General features: G+C 41.2%; 1 protein-coding gene across 4 annotated transcripts in view; it reads right to left on the bottom strand.

Moving 5' to 3' along the window:
* Positions 1–1,410: 1,410 nt before the first annotated feature.
* Positions 1,411–19,640, bottom strand: part of LOC102216647 (ataxin-7-like protein 1) — a 31,082-nt gene continuing 12,852 nt past the window's right edge. The window contains exons 2-11 of one of the 4 annotated variants that reach the window (XM_023350371.1): positions 12,456–12,569; positions 11,015–11,213; positions 10,465–10,901; positions 7,762–7,844; positions 5,155–5,411; positions 4,448–4,676; positions 4,028–4,149; positions 3,260–3,742; positions 2,593–2,842; positions 1,411–2,506 (exon numbers count right to left, since the gene is read on the bottom strand). In XM_023350371.1, the coding sequence (XP_023206139.1) occupies positions 2,489–2,506; positions 2,593–2,842; positions 3,260–3,742; positions 4,028–4,149; positions 4,448–4,676; positions 5,155–5,411; positions 7,762–7,844; positions 10,465–10,901; positions 11,015–11,213; positions 12,456–12,471 (2,094 nt within the window). In that variant the 5' untranslated portion in view covers positions 12,472–12,569 and the 3' untranslated portion in view covers positions 1,411–2,488. The remainder of the gene's footprint in view (positions 2,507–2,592; positions 2,843–3,259; positions 3,743–4,027; positions 4,150–4,447; positions 4,677–5,154; positions 5,412–7,761; positions 7,845–10,464; positions 10,902–11,014; positions 11,214–12,455; positions 12,570–19,640) is intronic. The other 3 variants (XM_023350372.1, XM_023350369.1, XM_023350370.1) reach the window with 3 other exon arrangements.

Genomic DNA, 19,640 nt, shown 5'->3' with positions numbered 1-19,640 from the left:
AGATAAAGAAAGATTAAAAAAACCCCAAAAAACTTTACAACTTTGGGAGGGGGAATAAGTAGTAGGTGGGCTTGTTGGTATGAAAATAAATAAGGCTTCACAACAAAAATATTAAATATACTGAGTACCTTTTAGCTCAATAGATGAAATGGTGCATTACCTTTGTAAAGGATTGGACTTTGGGAAAGTTTACATGTGAAAAGCTCCCAAGTAAGAACTTAGTGAATGCTCTAAAGTGTACAAGTGGCGTTTGAGTGAATGTTGGACCGGACTATGCTTAGAAATCTACAGTAAGTAGTACTGCTTAGTTTGCATGATGATAAACAATACCTGAAACTTAGCATCATTAACAAACACCCATCACACTCATAAGAATTTATTTTATTTTGTAACCAGGTTGCTGTGTATTGCAGACTTCTGCCCAGAACCCTCTTGAAAATGAGATCTAGATCTCAATGGGGTTTACCTGGTTAAATAAAGGAAATAAAAATAATAATAATAATCCTGGTAATAACGTGGAAACATTATTAAAATAAATGGAGATTATTGTGGAACAGCAGATTCTCACAGTGAATAATTTTGGAAAAATTCACTTTTTGATTTAAGACTATTCAGTGGGGATGAAATCCTACATTATTGACAAAAAATAAAAAAGCAGGACAGTCTTTTAGTATATATATATATTTTTTACAACACTTCACAAGGTTGGAGAGGTTTCCAAAATCCTCTGCACCTGGAATGGGAACAGGCCCAAAGCATGTTAAACCCTCTACTGTACTGACTGGTGGCCAGAAGAGGCTTTTTTTTTTACAGCCAACCTTTGTTTAATGCCAGATTTCACTTATTTATGTTTGTAGTGGTAGGACAGAAAATGTTTTGCCCTGCTCTGCCTCCTGAACAGCTAGCTTGTATATTATCGGCAGCCACGGAAACTTGGTAACAAGTAGCGTCGTATTTCTAGCCAAAGAAACGGAATCGCGAATCACTAAATTAAACTTCCGGGCTAAACTTCAAAATGATCAAAAGGCTTTTTCCCCCCTTCTGACTGAATTCTCATCTCCATTTTCCAGTGTGAGATTTATGCAGAAATCAGTCGACTATCAATTTGCTTTAAGGCCGTAACGAGGGTGCTAATAAGTATGGCGGGTGAGGAGCATGCTTATAGATGGAACAGAAGTGAACACTTAACTTTCCCTTAAACCGAACACTTATCGTTGTCAGCTTGCAAAGCAACTAGATGAAAATAAAACATAAAAAGCAGCAGTTGCCAAACGTTTACACCTGGCTTTGTGCGCATCATTTATTGGCATCAACTTGCTACTGAAACAAAGAGTTTCAGTAGCAAGTAGCACATATATATATATATATATATATATATATATATATATATATATATATAATTTTGAGACACCAGGCCAAGCTCTTCATTACTGTTAGACATAGACCAAAATAGGAAGGGAAACATATCTCTTGGCCTCATTTAGTAAAAGGGAAGAATTATTAATAAATACAAAAATAATAACATATGTACAAATATGAACTATAATACTTTCAACATTTCTTGAAAAATGCCATATAAATTCTATATATATTTTTTATTATACTAAAAAAAAAAAAAGAAGTCTCTGTAGCTCAAACCTTAATGGTCACTTCGATACCAAACATTATTTAAGAATGATAAATTATTATACAAAAACCCCCCCAAAGCAATCCAACACCATTGTAATAATTCCATTTTGGATGCTAGTCCATCAAAATCAGAAAGAAGAAGAAGAAAAACCAAAGTGAATAAAGTCAAACTTTATCCGGTATTGAAATACAACGCACCGACGTGGCATCATTGGTAACACGAACACTTCCTTCCCTCCGTTTTGCGCGAGCAGGACTTCTGCTTGTACCGACGCAGAAGGCGGGGGTCGGGGGAAGTCAGCCGAGGAACTCAGGACAGTAAGTGCACTTGGAACACAGGCATGCTGGGACAGAAACGGAGGGAAACGGACAAAGCTGCTGGGTACGCAGGGAGACAAAGAAAAGGGGAGAGAACTGGCTAAAACCCAGCCAAACTCGCTGTCGTCGCTCCCCTTCTCAGACTAAAAGACGGAAAGAGCCAGAATGAGAGAAAAGGCCAGTGGGAGCAACAAAGTGGCATAGATAAAGTCCCACAGTAGTTGTGTCGGGCGGTCCTGGAAAAACAATCACAGTTGTCTTTCTTTGCCCAGCAGACTGGAAACAAAACTCATCATTCTCCAGAATCTTCTGCAGCGCCGGAGTCGTCGGCGAATTCCCTTTACAAACAATAGTTGTTGTTTTGTCAACTTGTTCTGTAAAAACCACAATCAAAGAGAGAGGCATGGGAGACTCCTGACAGGACCCCCCCCCACCGTGTCGTCACACTGAAGCCGTCGCTGGAAGAGTGGTGAAGTCAAAGGTCACAAATGGTGGTGGCCTGAAGAGCTGCCCGACGTTCTGTCCGCACAACGGCTTTCTGTCAGTGATTCAACTTGGTCTGCAGAGACGGACAGAATTATCATTCAGACCGTCGCCTTAGCGCTGACGTCAATTGCGATGCGTCGCAGTCTGAAGACCACGAACCTGTCTGGGCGACTCAGGCCCCGACGCCAAGATCCCCGCGCTGTCATTTCCCTTCCCAAAGAGGCTCTCCAGTCCGCCCGGTCGGCTCGCTTTGCTGGATTTCCCTTTGTAGGAGCTGGGACTTCTCCTCTTCCTTCCCTCTGCTCCTCCGCCGTAAGCTAAGGGTCCTGAAGGCGGAGGCATGGGCTGGTGGGGGCCTGAGGACGGTTCCCTGGCCGGGTAGGTTAGACTGCTGGTGCCAAGTTCACGACTAAAAACAGGAGACAAAACAAAACAAAAATTCATTATGCACTGGAAAACACAGCTCCATAAATCTTCCAGACTGGATTCTGAATACCGAAATGTTATTTTTCTTCTTCTGAAACTTTTTTCATATTTGGATGCGTGCCTGGATTTATTGTGATGCTGAAATATTAAACCCTGATTCATCTTTAGAAGAGAGACAAGCATGTGTGCAGGATGTTTCCATCATTGTTGTAACTGTTTTTTATTGGTGACGTTCAGTCATGTTTTTTTGTTTTGTTTGTTTGTTTTTTGTCAAACAACTTTTGCAACTGTCAAACTTTTCTCTCGCAAGGTTTCGGGAGATGTTAGTTGGGCCTGAATCTTTTCTCCTACAAGGAAGAGGAGGTGAATACAGGAAAATGCAAACGGTGTCTTTTCTTACCAGTTCTGTGTGTTGTGGCTTCGCTCTGCTCTGGACAGCCAGTCGTCTGAGCTGCTCAGAACCCCGCTTCCCGCTCGAGGTCCCTTGTTTTTGGCCGGGGAAGCTCTGGCCACCCCAAAGCCTTGAAATGTCTGATGAAAGCTGCTGCCGTTCCGTCTGTGGACGTCCACGGTCTGAAGTGGCGACGGCGAGAACGATGACGAAGGGTGCGAAGAGTTCTTTCTCTTTTTCGACCCCGCCGCCGGAACGTCCAGGTCTTTGGGCGAGCGGCCAGCTTTGTGCGAGCCGTTCCGGGCTTTTCCCGGCGAGTCTCTGACGCCGCACAGTCCGGCTGCCGACGGCGACTGTGGCAACGTGGCGGTGTAGGTGAGGCTGTTAGAGGGGGAGGACAGGATGGTAGAGGGAGGAGCCTGGTGCGCGGTAACTGAGGCGGCAACGGACGTGGAGTTGGAGGGGAGGCCCTCGGCAGCCAGAGGCACCTTCCTGGAAAACGCAAAACAAAACTCTTATATATAAATAAAAATAAAATAAAAAGGGGGTCTTGAAGAAAACCTTAGCTGTACAGAAGAGTTGCCATGAACTAATTAAACATGACATTTGAAATTTATAGCCTCCTTGTGAGCAACTAGCATAAAACTTTTCTGCCACATTTTTCCTGAAGACAACGGACATCAGATTTTTCCGATTCACTTCACACCCCCGATTACCTCAATTTAAATATCCAACTCCAGTTCTAATGATGGGTCGTAAAAGTTGGTGTACACTCGCCTCCACATCTGCGCGTTGAGGTGTTTCTCCACCATGCTCTGCAGCGCCAGCCTCATCCTGTCCCACCGCCTGTCGAACACGTAGTAGCCCGGACCCACGAGCCGGCTGCTGAAGACGCAAAACTGGAGGGAGACACAAGAGAAGCTGGTTGAGAGCGAAGGGCTTACGACAGGGATGAATAAGAGGCGGAAAAAAAAAGGGCAAAGAAATACGAGAACGACGCCAGGGATCAAACGGGAGAAACGCAAGAAGCAAATGTTGGACAAAAAGCTGAATTTACAAAGACGTTACATATCGTCACTGCAAGCAATTCGAAATATTTTGCTTCTTTATAATTAAAAATAAATACCCATATAAAAATAGGACACAAACAGAAGCTCAAGTCTTGATTTCTGCACCATTAAATCTCTTGACATTTACCCCTGAAGGCCGTGGATGATGACTGGAGTAGAGCAGGGGAGGCCTGTCGGCGTCATCCGGGGTCTCCGCGTCTCCCTCGTCGCTGGAAAGCCGGCCGCTGTCCCCCGCTGCATTCGCCCAGCCGCTGGGAGACGGCTCCGGGACGGGCGCCACGGCAGGAGGTGCCGCTGGAGGCAGAGGACTGGAGGCGGAGAAGGAGGAGGATGAGGAGGATGAGCCGCCTGGAACTCTGGAGAAAATCCATCGGATACACAGAAAACGAGTGAGTACTCTCACATTTGTGTCTCCCTTATTCAGAAGTTGGTGTTTTGCAGCACCCCCTGGTGGTTAAGCATGGAAACGCAGAGTCTTTTTCCTCAATTGCAGTTCAGAACTGAGAGAACGCAGAGAGAATCCGCGCAACATGGGTGGGATCTGCTCATCGCAACGAGCAGCAGAGACAGAGCCAATAAACCTTCCAGTGTGGGTGTGTTTATTACATTAGGAGCGCTGTACTCAACCCAAAGAGGAGGATATCAAAAGTGAATGAATTCAACATGTTTTGAGAGAGCCCTAAAGATTTCAACTCCAGACAGCGGAGGAAGAAATATCAATCTATAAATCCATACCGACTGTGAAGAAGCTGCGTTTTGTAGCTTAACCTCCTTGTGGCAGTGATCAATTATCGTCTGGTGGGCACCAGGCGGTCTTCCCTGTGACGGCTTTACCTCGGTATGTGTGCGTTTGCAAGCCGCAGCTTCAGCGAGGACAGCGGTCGTTCACCGGGGCAGTGGGGCTTGCTGGGACTCGCCGTGTCTTGAGGCGCGACGCTCTGGCCGCACGCTTCCTTCCCTCTCTGCGCCGCTTCCTTCTCCTTCTCCTTCAGAGCCTCCCTCTCCTTCGCCAGCCCCTTGTGCTCGGCCAGCAGCACGTCAAACAGCCGGCTTCGGCCGGGGACCGCGCGGCGCTGGGTTAGGGAGTGAGTCTGTGGCAGAACGAGGAACGAGGACGAGGGTTAACCGTAGATGTATTTTCTGTTGTTCACGGTGGATTTTAATACTTGTAAATTTTGGACAGTCAGGCTGTATATCCTTTTAGATGTTTTAACAAACAAACAGAATTTTCTGAAGTGTGTTTACAAGGCAGTTTACCGTGCCAGTCGCATTAACCGGCACTTCAAGGAAAAATGCAAAACTTGTTCAAATATGTTCATACGTTGGCTTTAGAAGCCGACAGCATCCCACAGTCAGATGACCTTTGTTTTGAACGTCATGGTACTATTGAGCTGTTGGGACGCCAATCAGATGCTACTGGATTGCAAAGGAAAACACACACACACACCCACACACACACACACACACACACACACACACACACGCACACACACACACGCACACACACACACACACACACACACAAAAACCACCCTGTTGCCATGGTTGCCACAATCAGAGTAAAACAGTAGGAGCCAAAAAAGGTTCTAAAAGCAGAAGGAATAATTGTCCCATAATAAAAACAAAACGTTTCTACCCAAAATGAACAGAAATTTATAGCTAATGTGACCTGTAAGAGGGATTTCCAAATATCTCGAGTAAAGTGTTGTTTTAATTTAAGAAAAGAAAGATTTTTAATTTTTTTATATATACATATATATATAAAAAAAAGAACACTAAAAGTTAGGGAGGATCTTCAAATTGTGCGTAAATCACACTCCCCACTATCCCGACTGCAGACTAATAAGAATGTGACAGCTTGACCAATTTGAGTGAGGATAGACGGAGAGCTTCAGGGAGCACTTCGTCTTAGTGTTCGTCTGATGCAAGGTCAAGGACGACACCCAGGACAGAAGGACGTGTTGCTCTGACGATACCAGGTGAGACGGCAGCAGGGTGGGATTTTATAATTACAATAATATGCACAAACAGTGCTGCTAACTGAAGAGATTTACTACAATTAAATGAATAAGAAAAACTTAAAACTCACAGTTAGCTTCATTAATATAAACACACCAACACCGGCCCTATATTTAGAGTGGTCTCAACTGCACAGCGCACAGAGATTATGTTTAAAAATAAGGCTGTTTGCAGATTAAATTTTTTTTTAATCGCAATTACTGAGATGACGCAAAACAGATCTGTTAGCTGGCAGGATTCATCCTCTGCTGTAAAACAGAGGTCACCTGTACTAAAATTCCTCCAGCTTTCCAAAATGAAGTGAAGCTGCCGAACTATTAATTTACATACGTAAAAAAAAATCAAAACGAGATGCAGAAGAGCACAAGCAGGCTGCTGCTGCTGCTGAGAAATGCATCCAGACATCCAGGATGACTAATTGGGCCGCCGAATGTTTAGACAAGAGGCAAAGGTTCCAGGCTTCCTGGTCTTGTTAGCCAAAGGTTGTTCATCATGTTCAGCATCTCACAGGCTGCAGTTAAGAACACAGCTGATGCAAAAAAAAAAAAGAAGAAGCAATGCTGCTTCTCTCAACTCTTCATCACTGCATAATTGGTCCTGACAGCGGAAGGAATTTAGCAGCTACGAGCGTGTGGTGTAACTGGAACAGCACCATTGATCCTACCTACCTCTGTCTGTCTATAGCACAGGACTAATGCTGCTGGTGTAGATTTAATGCTGCACGTAATTGCAAATTGCATCTGCCTAATGGTAGAACTCGTGACGGGAACTGCCTGAGTGTGTGTTCCGACTCCATCGCTACTCTGCAGGTGCTCCGTTTTTAAACTCAGTACTGTTCGGAACAGACCAAATCCGTCTTTACGAGCACGTTAAATAAAAAGTTAACTGAAATGTTAAATAATATTACGAGCAGGACGTTAGCGCCAAGCTAATGCAAACTTCCAGAATTTTTTTCCATGACATTTATTTCAACCTCTGGTAAAGAAGAGAACGCTTTCCATGTACAAGTTTCACATCATGCCACATGTCCAGAAAAAAAACAAAAAAAAAATACAAAATATTCTGACCATCATCTTCTATGCTCCCTCCTTTTCCTTAAAGTACACACAAGCAGTCACTTGATGGATCTTTAATTACTTAATAACCAGTGTGTTTGAAAAGATTAGTAAAGCTTGGTGGAGGTAATTAAAGGGCAGTAATTACAGCTAAACGATGATGCAGCCTCATCTCACATCTATAATTAACTCATCAAGAGGAGCGAGGACCCTGGAACGCTTCGGCAGATCTACCCTGTACTAATGGAGAAACTGGAAGCGCAGAGAGATCCCAGCTATAGATATGATGACTGGTGATCTTAGAGGGTTCTTTTTCTCAGAAGGGGATGTGTAAGCAGGACAAAGTTGGGACGTCGAATTGCGTTACCTTGCAGGTGAGCGAGCGCGTGCAGGAGCGTTTAGTCTCGGGGTCGGGCACGCCGCAATGCTTGTCGGGATCAAAGACTCTCCCTGTAAAACAAACACACACACACACATTACACTAAAATATATCAAATTCATTAGATGGAAGAGGAAGCTCTACGGTGTGCTGCCTGAGCTAGTTCAACACTTTAAGAAAGCAGCTTGTTCTTCCTGACGTCAACCTTGAGAGTTTTAATCATTCAGATGTAATTAAAGAAGTCAGATACTGTGATTCTGTGTTAGATCGCTGCCTGTGTTTTCTGTATCAAACACATCAAATGAACAAGTGATCCATGCTGTGACAAATTCTTCTGGAAAAGAAATATTGGCAGGCTGACAGGAGTCCCCAATGACTGACAGCCCTGCTAGCTCTGTTGTTTATGAATGTTGTCTGGAGGCAACACTGAGTTTAAGAGGAAATGTAAACTTTAGCTTTTAGCAAATGCACGGGAAGTGTTTTCACTTTGTTTGTTTAGCTAAAATCTATTTAATCTTGGCAGGTAAGTAACAAAGCTCAGACAACAGTTGCATCAAACATTTCAGTATATTTGATCTAACTGTTAGCTTAGCTGTTAACTGTTAGCTTAGCTTAGCTGTTAACTGTTAGCTTAGCCAGCTTAGCTGTATCGGAAGATTTTCAAAACCAACACACAACACAAACTAACTAAAACCAAAATGGTATGCCGATAGAAAAAAGTCCAGCTTATTAGAAATGTAGGTACTTCAAAGATACAATCTGGTCAAAAATTGACAAAAAAACAACAACACAGCCGTCCTATGCCTAAGAAATATCAGTCTTTGACATTTATGGTGGAAAACAAAAGACATCATGATGGAATGACAGAAAACAACAAAAGTGTTCAGATGTGATTTCTTTTTATGACAAAAGAAGAAGAAAAAGACTCAACATGCCCTGATAGATTTGATCTACTGACTATAACACACCCAAACTCATCTGTGTAAACTGTTTTAATCCAGAACTTAAATATAAGAAACATTGATCACAGGAGAAATAAAATATGTGGAGATTTTGAATCCAACAAATGGCAGAATTACAAGATTACTCCTGTTTGTTTATAAAAGCACAGTTCACTTAGCAATAAGTATTGGACGAGTGCTACAAAGAACATGAATATACAGAATGACAAACATTTCCAGATCTGAAATACAAAAAAATGCATGATATTTCAGTGTTTAATTTGTTTGCTCTGAAAATAGTGGAAATGCTATTCATATTTTTCATTCTTTTCTGACTCTAAAATAGAAAATATATCTCTTAAGGCTCCAGAGCAATTAGCAGGGTTGCAAACTTATTTCATCTTTGGACTACTTTTAAAAATAAACAAAAATTTACTACAAGTCTGAGGCAGATGCACTCAAATGCAAAGTTGTTCATAACACTGGACGATTTAGATTTAAAATACTTTTTATTCAACCAAAAAGTCTGCCTCTTTTGATAACAAAACAATGTTTAACTATAACCTTCTAATTAAAAAAATGCACGCCAAAAATTATTTACACCCTGGTCAGTAATTCGTGGAACCTTTCTGATACTTTTCATAATTGCTGACCTGCTTTTTGCAAGTTTCCATTTTCCATTCTGCAAGTTGATGTTGAATGAGCTCTTTACCATCTCCCTAAACTTTAGCTCCCTCCACAGTTACAAGATGGGACTCCAGCCAATCCATCCCCCAATGTTAACATTAGAAAGCGGCCACAAGTAAGACGCTGAAAAGATAAAAAACTTTACTTAAAACCTAAACATAAAGGGTAGAAGAATCATTCTTGGCTTAGCTTTCAGTGTTTATAAAATCCAGGGACCGCTAACAAAAATGCAGATTACTTCTAATCTTTGCGCTTTGTTTTCTCTAGACTTGATTAAAACGTAATGCCAATTTGTGAAGCAGCTGAACAGAGAGTACTGGAACAAGTTTGTAGTTGCAAATATAAAAGGAGAACTACGGTGGAAAAATGTGGATTCGATTCTGGACAGGTTTTGCCGTACTTGGAAGCAAACCAAATTTAACTGAATGATGTTTCTGACTGCCTACCCAACACAGGGAGTTTCTCCGCACAAAACAGCAAGGCAAACTGCAACCTCCAGTCGGCAGGTTATCTTAAACTGTTGCTGGGAGAAGGCTGTAATCTTGTCCTGGCCTGCTTTATAATCCTCGTAATCTTTCTGCGTTTGCTGCACCGGACAACAGGTCAAATCTACGCAGCGGCAAACAGGCACCACAGATATAAACAAACTCACGTGCTCTTACACACACAGAGTAACACACTCAATTTACACTGGCTAGACAGAGCAGCCTGATAAAGAGCAAAACAAGCAGAGAGGAGCAGAGAGGAAGAAGGAAAAACTCAACCAAGTGTTAATATGTCAGAGAAAAACAAGGAGGAGGTGGTGCAGAATATGTAGATGATAAATATGCTGAGATACCGTGGGTGGGTGGGGGGTGGGGGATGAGGGGGGGATACTTTAGATAAGCAGCTTTTATGGCAGTAAATCAAAGACAATAAACAATACCACCATTAGCTGCATTTCTGTCCTATTTTTACACAGTAATGATGAATTAAAAGAAATCTTGCTTTAGAACTCAGAAGAAAACTTTCACCACTCGTAATTAAAACAGCTTAAAGTCCATTCCTCTGGACTCATACTGACCTGAGGCTCTCTTGTGCGGCCTAGCGGGGGTCTTGGTTCCGTTCTGTTGCTTCTTCTCCAAAGGCGAAAGCGACGGCAACGACGGGAGAGCGACGGACCTGTGGGAGGGCGAGAGAGTGGGCTTCTTGTCCATCGGGGAGGGAGACGCCGTCGACGGCGCCCGTCTGTCCAGGGGCGATCGGGCCGGGCTCGGCCGCCTGTCCAGGGAAGAGGGAGGCGTGATGGAGCGCGGCGTGGGGGGGCCGCTGCTGCTGCCACGGCCATTGGTGAGTTTTTCGCCAGAGCGCTGGGAGGCCGGCGGGGCGAAGGAGGAAGATTTGAGCGGTGAGAGCGTGGATGAGGACGAAGAAGAGGAGGACGAGGGGTTGAGGCGAACGTGCGAGTCTGCTCGGTTCAGACAAGACATCTTCTCCAAGCTCACGACCGGTAACGATACACTGGTGGGAGGGGAAGGGAGAAGGTAACGCAGCGTTAAAATGTTGCGAAAATTTGTGGATTGGAAGCTGCAAAAGCTGAGCGGAATCTTTGAAAAGTGGAAAGATGCACAAACCATGTCTTGTTCCTTGCTCCTTTCGGTGGGTAGACGGCAAGCGGCGCCTTGCTGAAGCGGGAGTGAGGGTAGTCTTTGGGGACCCTGAAAGCCAGGGAGTCCCCCGGGCTGGGGGCCACAGCGGAGGTCACCGCAGGCGCTTTGGGCTTCATGGGAAGCAGAGGGCTCCTGGAGGGGTTTGGGGAGCTGTGTCGCTTCTCTAAAACACCCCAAGAAGAAGAAGAAGAAGAAGAAAAAGTAATGGTTACCTTAACCACGAGGAAGGGTAAAAGATTAGCTAACCCACACACACAGAAAACAGGAATGTAAATAGAAACAACACTCATCATACAGAGCCATGCAAAAGAACTTTCCCAAATTTTCTCACACTGGAACTATAAATTCAATCTGTTATATTGACATGTATGCAGTAGTCCAGCGCAGAGTAAACTTTGCTGGTAAATTGGAGAAAAAATTATAGTTTTTATGATTAAAATTCTTCGAAGTTTGGCATGAATTTGTGTTCAGCCGCTTCCCCCTTTCTACCTCTTTCAGCGCCAAGAGGAAAAAGAAAATTCATGACAGATGTAATTCACAATCAATGCAGGGGAAGTAAAAACTATTCTTCACCACCGACAGAGAAACACTTCAAAGTTGACGAGAAGGCGGCTGATGGTGGAGCTAAGTGCTTGAAAATCTTGGAAGAAAACCTATTTGAGGCTACAAGGGTTTACACCATGGTGGAGCTTCACCTTCCAGCACAAAAACAACACTAAACATACAGCCAGGGCTGCGTTCAAGTTTGTTAAGGTACAGGAATGGTCGTGCACTAGAATGGCCCAGTCAAAGTCCAATTGAGAAACTGTGGTTTGATGTTCATTGATGCTCTGTATTCAAGCCGACTAAGCCTAAGCCTAAGCTGTTTTGCTAAGACGAATGGGCAACAATCTAAGTCTCCATGTTCGCAAAGGGAGCTATAAACAAACAGTTTTAAAAGCGTGCACTATTTTGTCAGTAGGAACATTCAGAGTGCTTCTTTTTTCTTCTTCTGCTTGTTGACAATCAGAAGTAGAATACAACACTGAAAGTCTTTTACTGACTTCTTTCCTGCTCCCTAACCAGATGGCTGTTTTGTAACAAAGCACATAGCAAAACTGTGCCTCAACTTCTCCTCAAGAACAAATGTTCCCAAATCAACTTCCAGCTCTTTGCTCCAATTAGCAACATGCCCAGCGCTACCTGAAGTACACTCATCTGATGAGCGCCATATTACTAATGTAAATCAGACTAGAGCCCACAATAATGAACCCGTTTTGACCCGGACCAGATCAGAGTGCTTGAGCGAAAGACCGAAGAGACACAGTAGGGGAAAAACAAACACACAAGTCTGTTTGGTGTGTGGGTGAAGGATTCGGGGTGGTGGTGGTGGTGGGGGGTGGCTGAGGAGAGGAGCTTAACTTACGGTTTTTGCTATGCATGTTCTTTGTGGGAGCAGGGTGGGTAGGGGGTTGGGGGCGTGTGGTCCAGGACTGTCTCTCTCTGAGTCTGTCTCACAGGGAAACTATATCCCAGCTACCTGAATGAAAACAGAGGGGTGAAGATGTCGTAAACGCTCAGAAAATAAGCGCAAGGGGAAAAAGACAACGCACGCACACACTGATTGTCTTTTAGGCAGCGAAGATCAAGACAGAGAAGTTAGGTTAAAATAAAAAATAATAATAAACAAAAAGAAAATCGGTGTGCACAAAAATGTTGCGAGTCTGAATTTCCTGCTTGGTGATAAGAATCAAAGTGTGCAGGAAGCGGCAAAACTGTGAAACGTACTGACAGAGAGGAAAGTAACTTTAACAGACAAGAAAGGGTTAAAAGTTACTAAATGTGTTCAGTTAAAAAAAACAAGTTATTTTGAACTGACACTTCAGTCAGAAAGCCGTGTTCTCAATCATGAGTAATCAAAAACAAACACCTGGACATTCATGCAAATCGAACTGTTTGCAAAAGCCACATTCTTATTTCCCCCCCCCAGAATATCAACAACATCCCACAAGCAGTGTTTCATCTCCTCAAGCAAGACTCAAAGTGCTCCCTGGTTTCAGGAACAAAGCAAGCTTTACTGAGGCGTAAAGGTAAACCGTCACGAGCTGACACACAGTACATCCACATAAAGAGAAACAAGAGGAAGAAGAACCACCGTTTTCTGAGACACATAATGGATACGACACTAGCCGCACATGGTATCGCTGTTAAAGATGCATAAAAGGCACAAAATTGCCTTTTCTCTTATTCAACCAAAGTTGAATCAGAGTCAGACCAGCTCATCATGGTGTTGACTCACTTTCACAATCAAGATCACGTCAAACTACGTGGCTGGAGTTTAAGCAGGGTAAAAATCCAAAGGCTGAGGAACAAAGTTGTAATCATGTGCAGCTCAGGTGAAATCCTCAAAAATAGCACGTTTTCCTTCCACTATATTTTCCAGATAAATGTATTTTTTTTGGTTTTCGCTTTAATTTTTATTAATTCATTAGATAGAAACATTTCAAACTACTTTAAAATTGAAACCACCTCCAATTGGAATGTATGTATGGTTGAATTGAAATGATTTTTAGGTAAATGCTTTGAAACAACATTTGTTGTATATAAATAAAGTTGAATTATCTAGATGACTTCATTTTTCAATATTACTAAAACTGATTAAATGTGGTATTGTAAGTTTTTCTACTAATATATCCGGCAATAAGGTCTGGTTCTGTCTCCTTTCACGCTTATAAAAGCATCTCTTCCCACATCTTTACAATAATATCTATTGATTCACCCAGCAAGCAGCACATAGCATAGCTGAACAATCATTTAGTGGCAGGGCAGCATAACAGAACTCAGACTAACCTGAACTGTGTGTTTGTTCAGAGTGAATGTGTGGAAGTGGGCTGTGGGCGACAGGGACAGCATCATATCACGATTTTATATTAAAATGTATATACTCCGAGTGGATTCTGGTGAAAACACATTTAAGTCGCACCACATCTAAGCATTACAGTTCTACAAACGCACTTTGACTTCTCATTTGTCCAAAGAGTTTCTTGTGCTTGTGATTTTTCTGTGTGACGGGTGTGTAAATAAAGCGCCGGAGGCAGACAACCAGCGGAGGCAGCTGTATTCAGAATAGCAGGGCTAAAGTCCAGAGTCGCATTCACTGGCATGCAGTACAAATTTCAAACATTTATTCACATGTTCTTCGGCTGTTTCACACGTTGGACTTGCACAGTTTTAGTCAACTCAGCTTTACAACTCAACAAAGCAGTTGACGCTCTGATTTAAGCATCTGCCTACTGTCTTACCCCCACAGACGTAATGAAGAAGTATCATTATTCGGCTAATTTTCAACTATATATATATATATATATATATATATATATATATATATATACGTTTCATCTGTTTTAAGACAAACAAAAAGACAAATTGAAACAAATGAAATGGCATTTATTTTCAAAGGGTGCCATAAACTAAAGCAATCGCATCTCTTTCATGCAGTCTGACAGGTCACATGTACTGTGAGCTTGTTAAATAAAAAGGAAACCCTGTGATCGTGTGATCATGAAGCATGTCTGCAGAAACCATTTGGACAGCTCTACACGTCACATGCTATATGTTGATTTTGTAGAAGGGTGTTATTTTACGGTCTCAGCGCTCCAAAATTAGATGGCGAACGATGACACATTTGTTGCAATGACTCTTGGTGGTTGGCTTCTAAAGATTCATGCTTGCATTTTTATTCCAAACGCTACAGAGCTTTGTAGAAAAAAACCCCCAAAACTTTCTAAACTTTTAGCTAATAAAACACACATTTTTAAAAAACTTTCTCTTGGTTTAAAGGACAAAAAGATACAACTTAGGTAAAATTAGCTAAGTAAAAGTCATAAATATAGTATAGTAGCTTTTCAATTAAGTAATACTAGGTAATGTAATGACAAAAAGTACTTGTCATTAACAAGATATAAGCTAATGAACCTATTTTTGCCAAAACACTCAAAGTTAAGGACAACCTGGAAGCTAGACACCATGATTCACTTAAATGAACAATCCTCTGGCAAGGCCACCGAGCCACTCAACCCCAAGGTCGCTATCCCTGCTACTCTCTCCTGCCTGCCTGCTGTCATTGGCCATGCTGACAGCCCAGCTGGCTGCTGATTGGTCTCTGATTCAACCTACAGGCAAAGCCAGAAGATGATAAGGAAGTAGGCTCTCAGAGCTCAGCTGAGTTATGTTGAGTATGTTGAGAAAGAAGCAATAAGGACAGGAAGATGAGAATATAAGAACTAACATCTGTGACGAACCCCAGTAATATCAGCTATTAAGTGTTTTGTCAACTGCAGCTGCTCTCTTATAAACAACACAAAGTTCTGGATAAACCAGCAACACAATGGCGGTGCTGGTTTACACAGGAGAAATCCTTGTGAAAACAGTTACTAGAAAATTATTTTTAAGAAGCTGCAGATAAATTACCGTTTCACTTAATGTTGTAAACAAATGTATAGCTCACATTCAGCTGAGTAACATTTGGCGATTTGGATAAAGATAAAGAAATCTGCCAAGTTTTTAGGAAGTGTTGTGTTTTAATCTGCTTCAGGATAAGAATTCAATTGCACACAGAACCAAAATCCAAACATTGAGTAAGACTATTTCTTTTTAAATTTCTGCAAGAATCTCAAGGACAATTGTGTCATAAATTACCCAATCTTCTGAGCGGCCTAATAATAATTGTAGATGCACAACACATTTTTTGTCGGTTTCACATGGAGCTTTAACATTAGCACTGTGTCATTCTAATCTTTGGTTTTAGAACATAGAAGAAACCAGAGAACCTTTACTTAAGAAATTCAGCCAAGTTCTTTGAAATAATTATTTTGACCAAAATTTGTAACTTTAAAAAAACTGCAGCTTTAGTGATTGGCACAGACCCTTTCAGATCAAATTAGAAAAAAAAAAAAACATGTCATCAAAATGTTACAAAGAATACAATTTATCATTTGAGAAACAGTATCAGCGTTCCAGTCCTTCTCTCTCAGTGGAATGCAGATGTTGATACATGCTTAAATCACTGTTTATTAAGCTTTTTTAAAAGTTATATGGAATGTTTGAACTATTTTTTTTTTTTTTACAGCTTTGTTAAACTACATATATATAAAAAAAATCACATTAAAAAGAGTCTGGTACTAGAAACTTTTTTACAGTGACAAACTTTAGCTCAACCAAACCAATATGCAATGACAAAAGGTCAGAACAGGAAGGGCCATCAGGGCCACAATCCAAATAAAACAAAAATATTTATGCATGCCGAAGTCATCGGTAAAGTAGAATACAATTAAATAATTGAAATGGAAAATATCCTAAAATAGCAATATGAGAAAATAATTCACTTCGCAATTTCATGCTTCTTGTTTTGCTGTGTAATGAAAATTAAACTTCCTCAAACCCTTCCTACTGTTTATTATTTTTAGAATTTAGTAATAACATTTTTGATTTAGCCAATAATTTTTTTGTAACAAAAGAAATTTTTTTTATTTAGTTTGATATTTCACAATCTTGTGCTGCAACACATCATGAATGTTATTATACTTGTCAATGGATGGTGCTATTCCTGGATTAGTTAAAGTAGATTGGTCTAAAATTATTTCTATTACTTTTAATATACAATTTTAAATAGTTAATTTATTTCCCCGTCTAAAAAATTTATTAAATGCCTAATCATTGACATTTAAATATCCGCACTTATAATATGTAATAGATTTATGTCAATTGTCTGAAAATCATACCAAAGGTTTTACTGATTTATTTACTACTAAACCATTTTGTCATTCCAGAGTACTTTGCATGTTAAAGACAGAAAACACCGAAGAATAAACAAACTTTGGTTGCCATAGTACTGCTGATGGGAAAAAATAAATTACTTTAAGAGCAAACGAAGGCAGGATGTGTCACTGTGAACAGACCTGCTCTCCCAAACATGACTTGAGTTAACTGAAAATAAAAGTAAACCAAAAACAACTGCACCAGTTATGAGCATGAAGAACTAAAAATACTTCCTGTTACTTCCTCCAAATGAAAAGGTGACGAGGGCAAAAATAATCCTGAGGACGAACAAACAAAAAAAAATAAAGTCACCCTACATTTTCGGTGAGATAAAAGGAATCGGTTTTTACAGGCCCAACTGAGAGCTAATATGCCTCCAAACCACAACAGCAACCGTTAAGTTGTGCATTGGCAAGTGAAACCCATCAGCGCTTCTGTGGTTAAAGGCAAATTTCACCGCCAACATTCAGACGGCGAGCGATGTGAACAACAAACTTCTATGACGACACACTCAAACTCGGAAGCATCACGTTCGTCAAGTTCGGGGTACGCTGAAGCTGAAAAGATATCTAGAATTGATTTGATGTGCCTGGAAGCTCAATAAACCCACAGCCACAGAGGGGGGGGGGGTGGAAAACTGCTCCAACTAACAGCAGCAACATGACCCTTTCATCGCGTGTTCAACTTACTCACACACACCAGGAGGAGGAAGAGGTAGTGAGGAGAGGAAGAGGAGCAGAGGAGAAGAAGTGCGTTGAATTATCAAAAAGATAAAACGGAGGTTTGATTTATTCAAACACATGGCTTCAAAAGCAGAAATCTGCACTGACCCGTGAATTCTCTCATCTCTGGTGGGGATCGGGGCCCACAAGGAGTCCGGTTTCAAACACACCATAAGGGATGCCCATATAGAACTCGTGTTCCGGATAGTTTACTAGCTTCCTACACAGGGAACATAAATTCTACTCTTTCCTTACAGCAAAAATTTGACTTTTACACCCTGATTAGGCAATAATAAGCTTTAAGGTTTTAGTATTTTTGAGCTTTTTTCCCCCCACATTTCTTCTCTGAATGCTCTCTAGACAGAATGTGGTACTGACACTGCCGCAGATTTAGATTTAGAAATTTATGCTAAGAATATGCACGCCTGCTTCACTTTAAGGAAAACTAAATAAACACATCCACAAAACAATGAACCAGTCTGGTGAACACAACTGTTGCTTTCTGTGCTTTTTAGCCAAGTTTTTTTAAGCTGAAATCCAAAACTTTATAGTGGATGGATGAATGACCAATAGATGAATGAATGAATGAATGAAAAACAGATAAATGAACAGATGATTTACAGACGGACGGACGGATGGATGGATGAGGGACCAAAAAATTTATGACTGAATGGAAGATTAACATTGGATGGATGGATGATTTACGGATTGATGGATTATATTCGACAGATTATTTTAAGCGATACGAGATGTAACAAAAAGGAAAGGCGTTGGATAAAAGAGTGGAGGACGGGGCTTTATTTGCTGCACTATGATGTGGAGGTGAGTTATTCTGTTTTTTCGTCTTTACCATTTGTGTGTTTAAGCTTCATTGGTTAATTAGTATTTACCGTTTTAATGTTTAAAATTACATTGAGAACAATGGGCACAAAAATAATGGCTACAAGTCCACTTAACTAATTTTAAAACCAGGCATTAATCAATATTTTAGTAGAATATACCTGCAATGCATGTGGCTAGTGTCAGCATAAAGTCCTGACTGAATGAATATCATCATAACCTACTTATTAACGAGCAACGTTAACGATGAACAGCTGAAAAGTTACCAGGTATACTGCGTAGCAATTTCGCTCCAACTCCTCTCCTTGTCATTTCTGTGGACATTCTTTGCACGAAATGTTGAATAAACATTAATGTTTCCACATATCCTCTCCGATGTCACTTTTCCCCTCAGAAAGCACAAGGGGAATCTGTTCGTGCTTTCTGATTGGCTACCTGTCACATTCAACAGGCTGCGTTCTCACTCCCAGTCGGGGAAAACCCCACAGGCTGCAGTGATAAACTGGCCAAGACAATATAACATGTTGAATAAGCGTATGCCTGATTTAGATCGGAGCGCCCACGACGTTCTACTGACCGGACCCGATCAGTCGTAACACTACAGGATGATCAGTCACGATTATCGTAAGCGACAATCTTAGTTGGTCGTGTAGTGTGAACTGGGCTTAAGGTAGGAGTGAACTATTGCATCAGATAGTTTTATATGCCCATCTTCTCTATCTAAATCTAATGTTTGTTAAAGGGCAATATAGTATACAGACTTCATAATCTGCACTCTTTTGGTTGAACGCAGTATTTATTTCCACTTTGATTTTAGTTTTTATACAAGTGCATTCTTTGTTAATGGAGACTGAGAGTCAATTTTAGTTTTGTTTTTGGTTGTTTTGTTTATTTTGTTTATCAGTTCCAGCGTTAAGTGTTCTTTTTTTAAAAGAAAGTGTATGTATTTTTGGCAGGATATCGCTTGGATTACTATGTCATTACCATTACATCAGTTTAAAATGGTCTTCAAAGAATATTATTGTTTATCGCAATATTTTTTGAGACAATTAATCGCTCAGCAAAATTTGTTATCGTCACAGGCCTACAATCAATATATGGATATATGACCAACAGATGAATAATTGATGGGTGACTGGAAGACAGATGGATGTTCTCTAGACAATGGGACAGGGAATAAAGTCTAAAAACAAACATTCCACCGTGCTCCATTTTCTCCCTTCAACCTCATC

Source organism: Xiphophorus maculatus, chromosome 17 (genome assembly GCF_002775205.1).
Source record: "Xiphophorus maculatus strain JP 163 A chromosome 17, X_maculatus-5.0-male, whole genome shotgun sequence".
NCBI lineage: Eukaryota > Metazoa > Chordata > Actinopteri > Cyprinodontiformes > Poeciliidae > Xiphophorus > Xiphophorus maculatus.
Note: the sequence above shows the minus strand (reverse complement) of the source record. Positions and strands in the feature narration are given on the sequence as shown.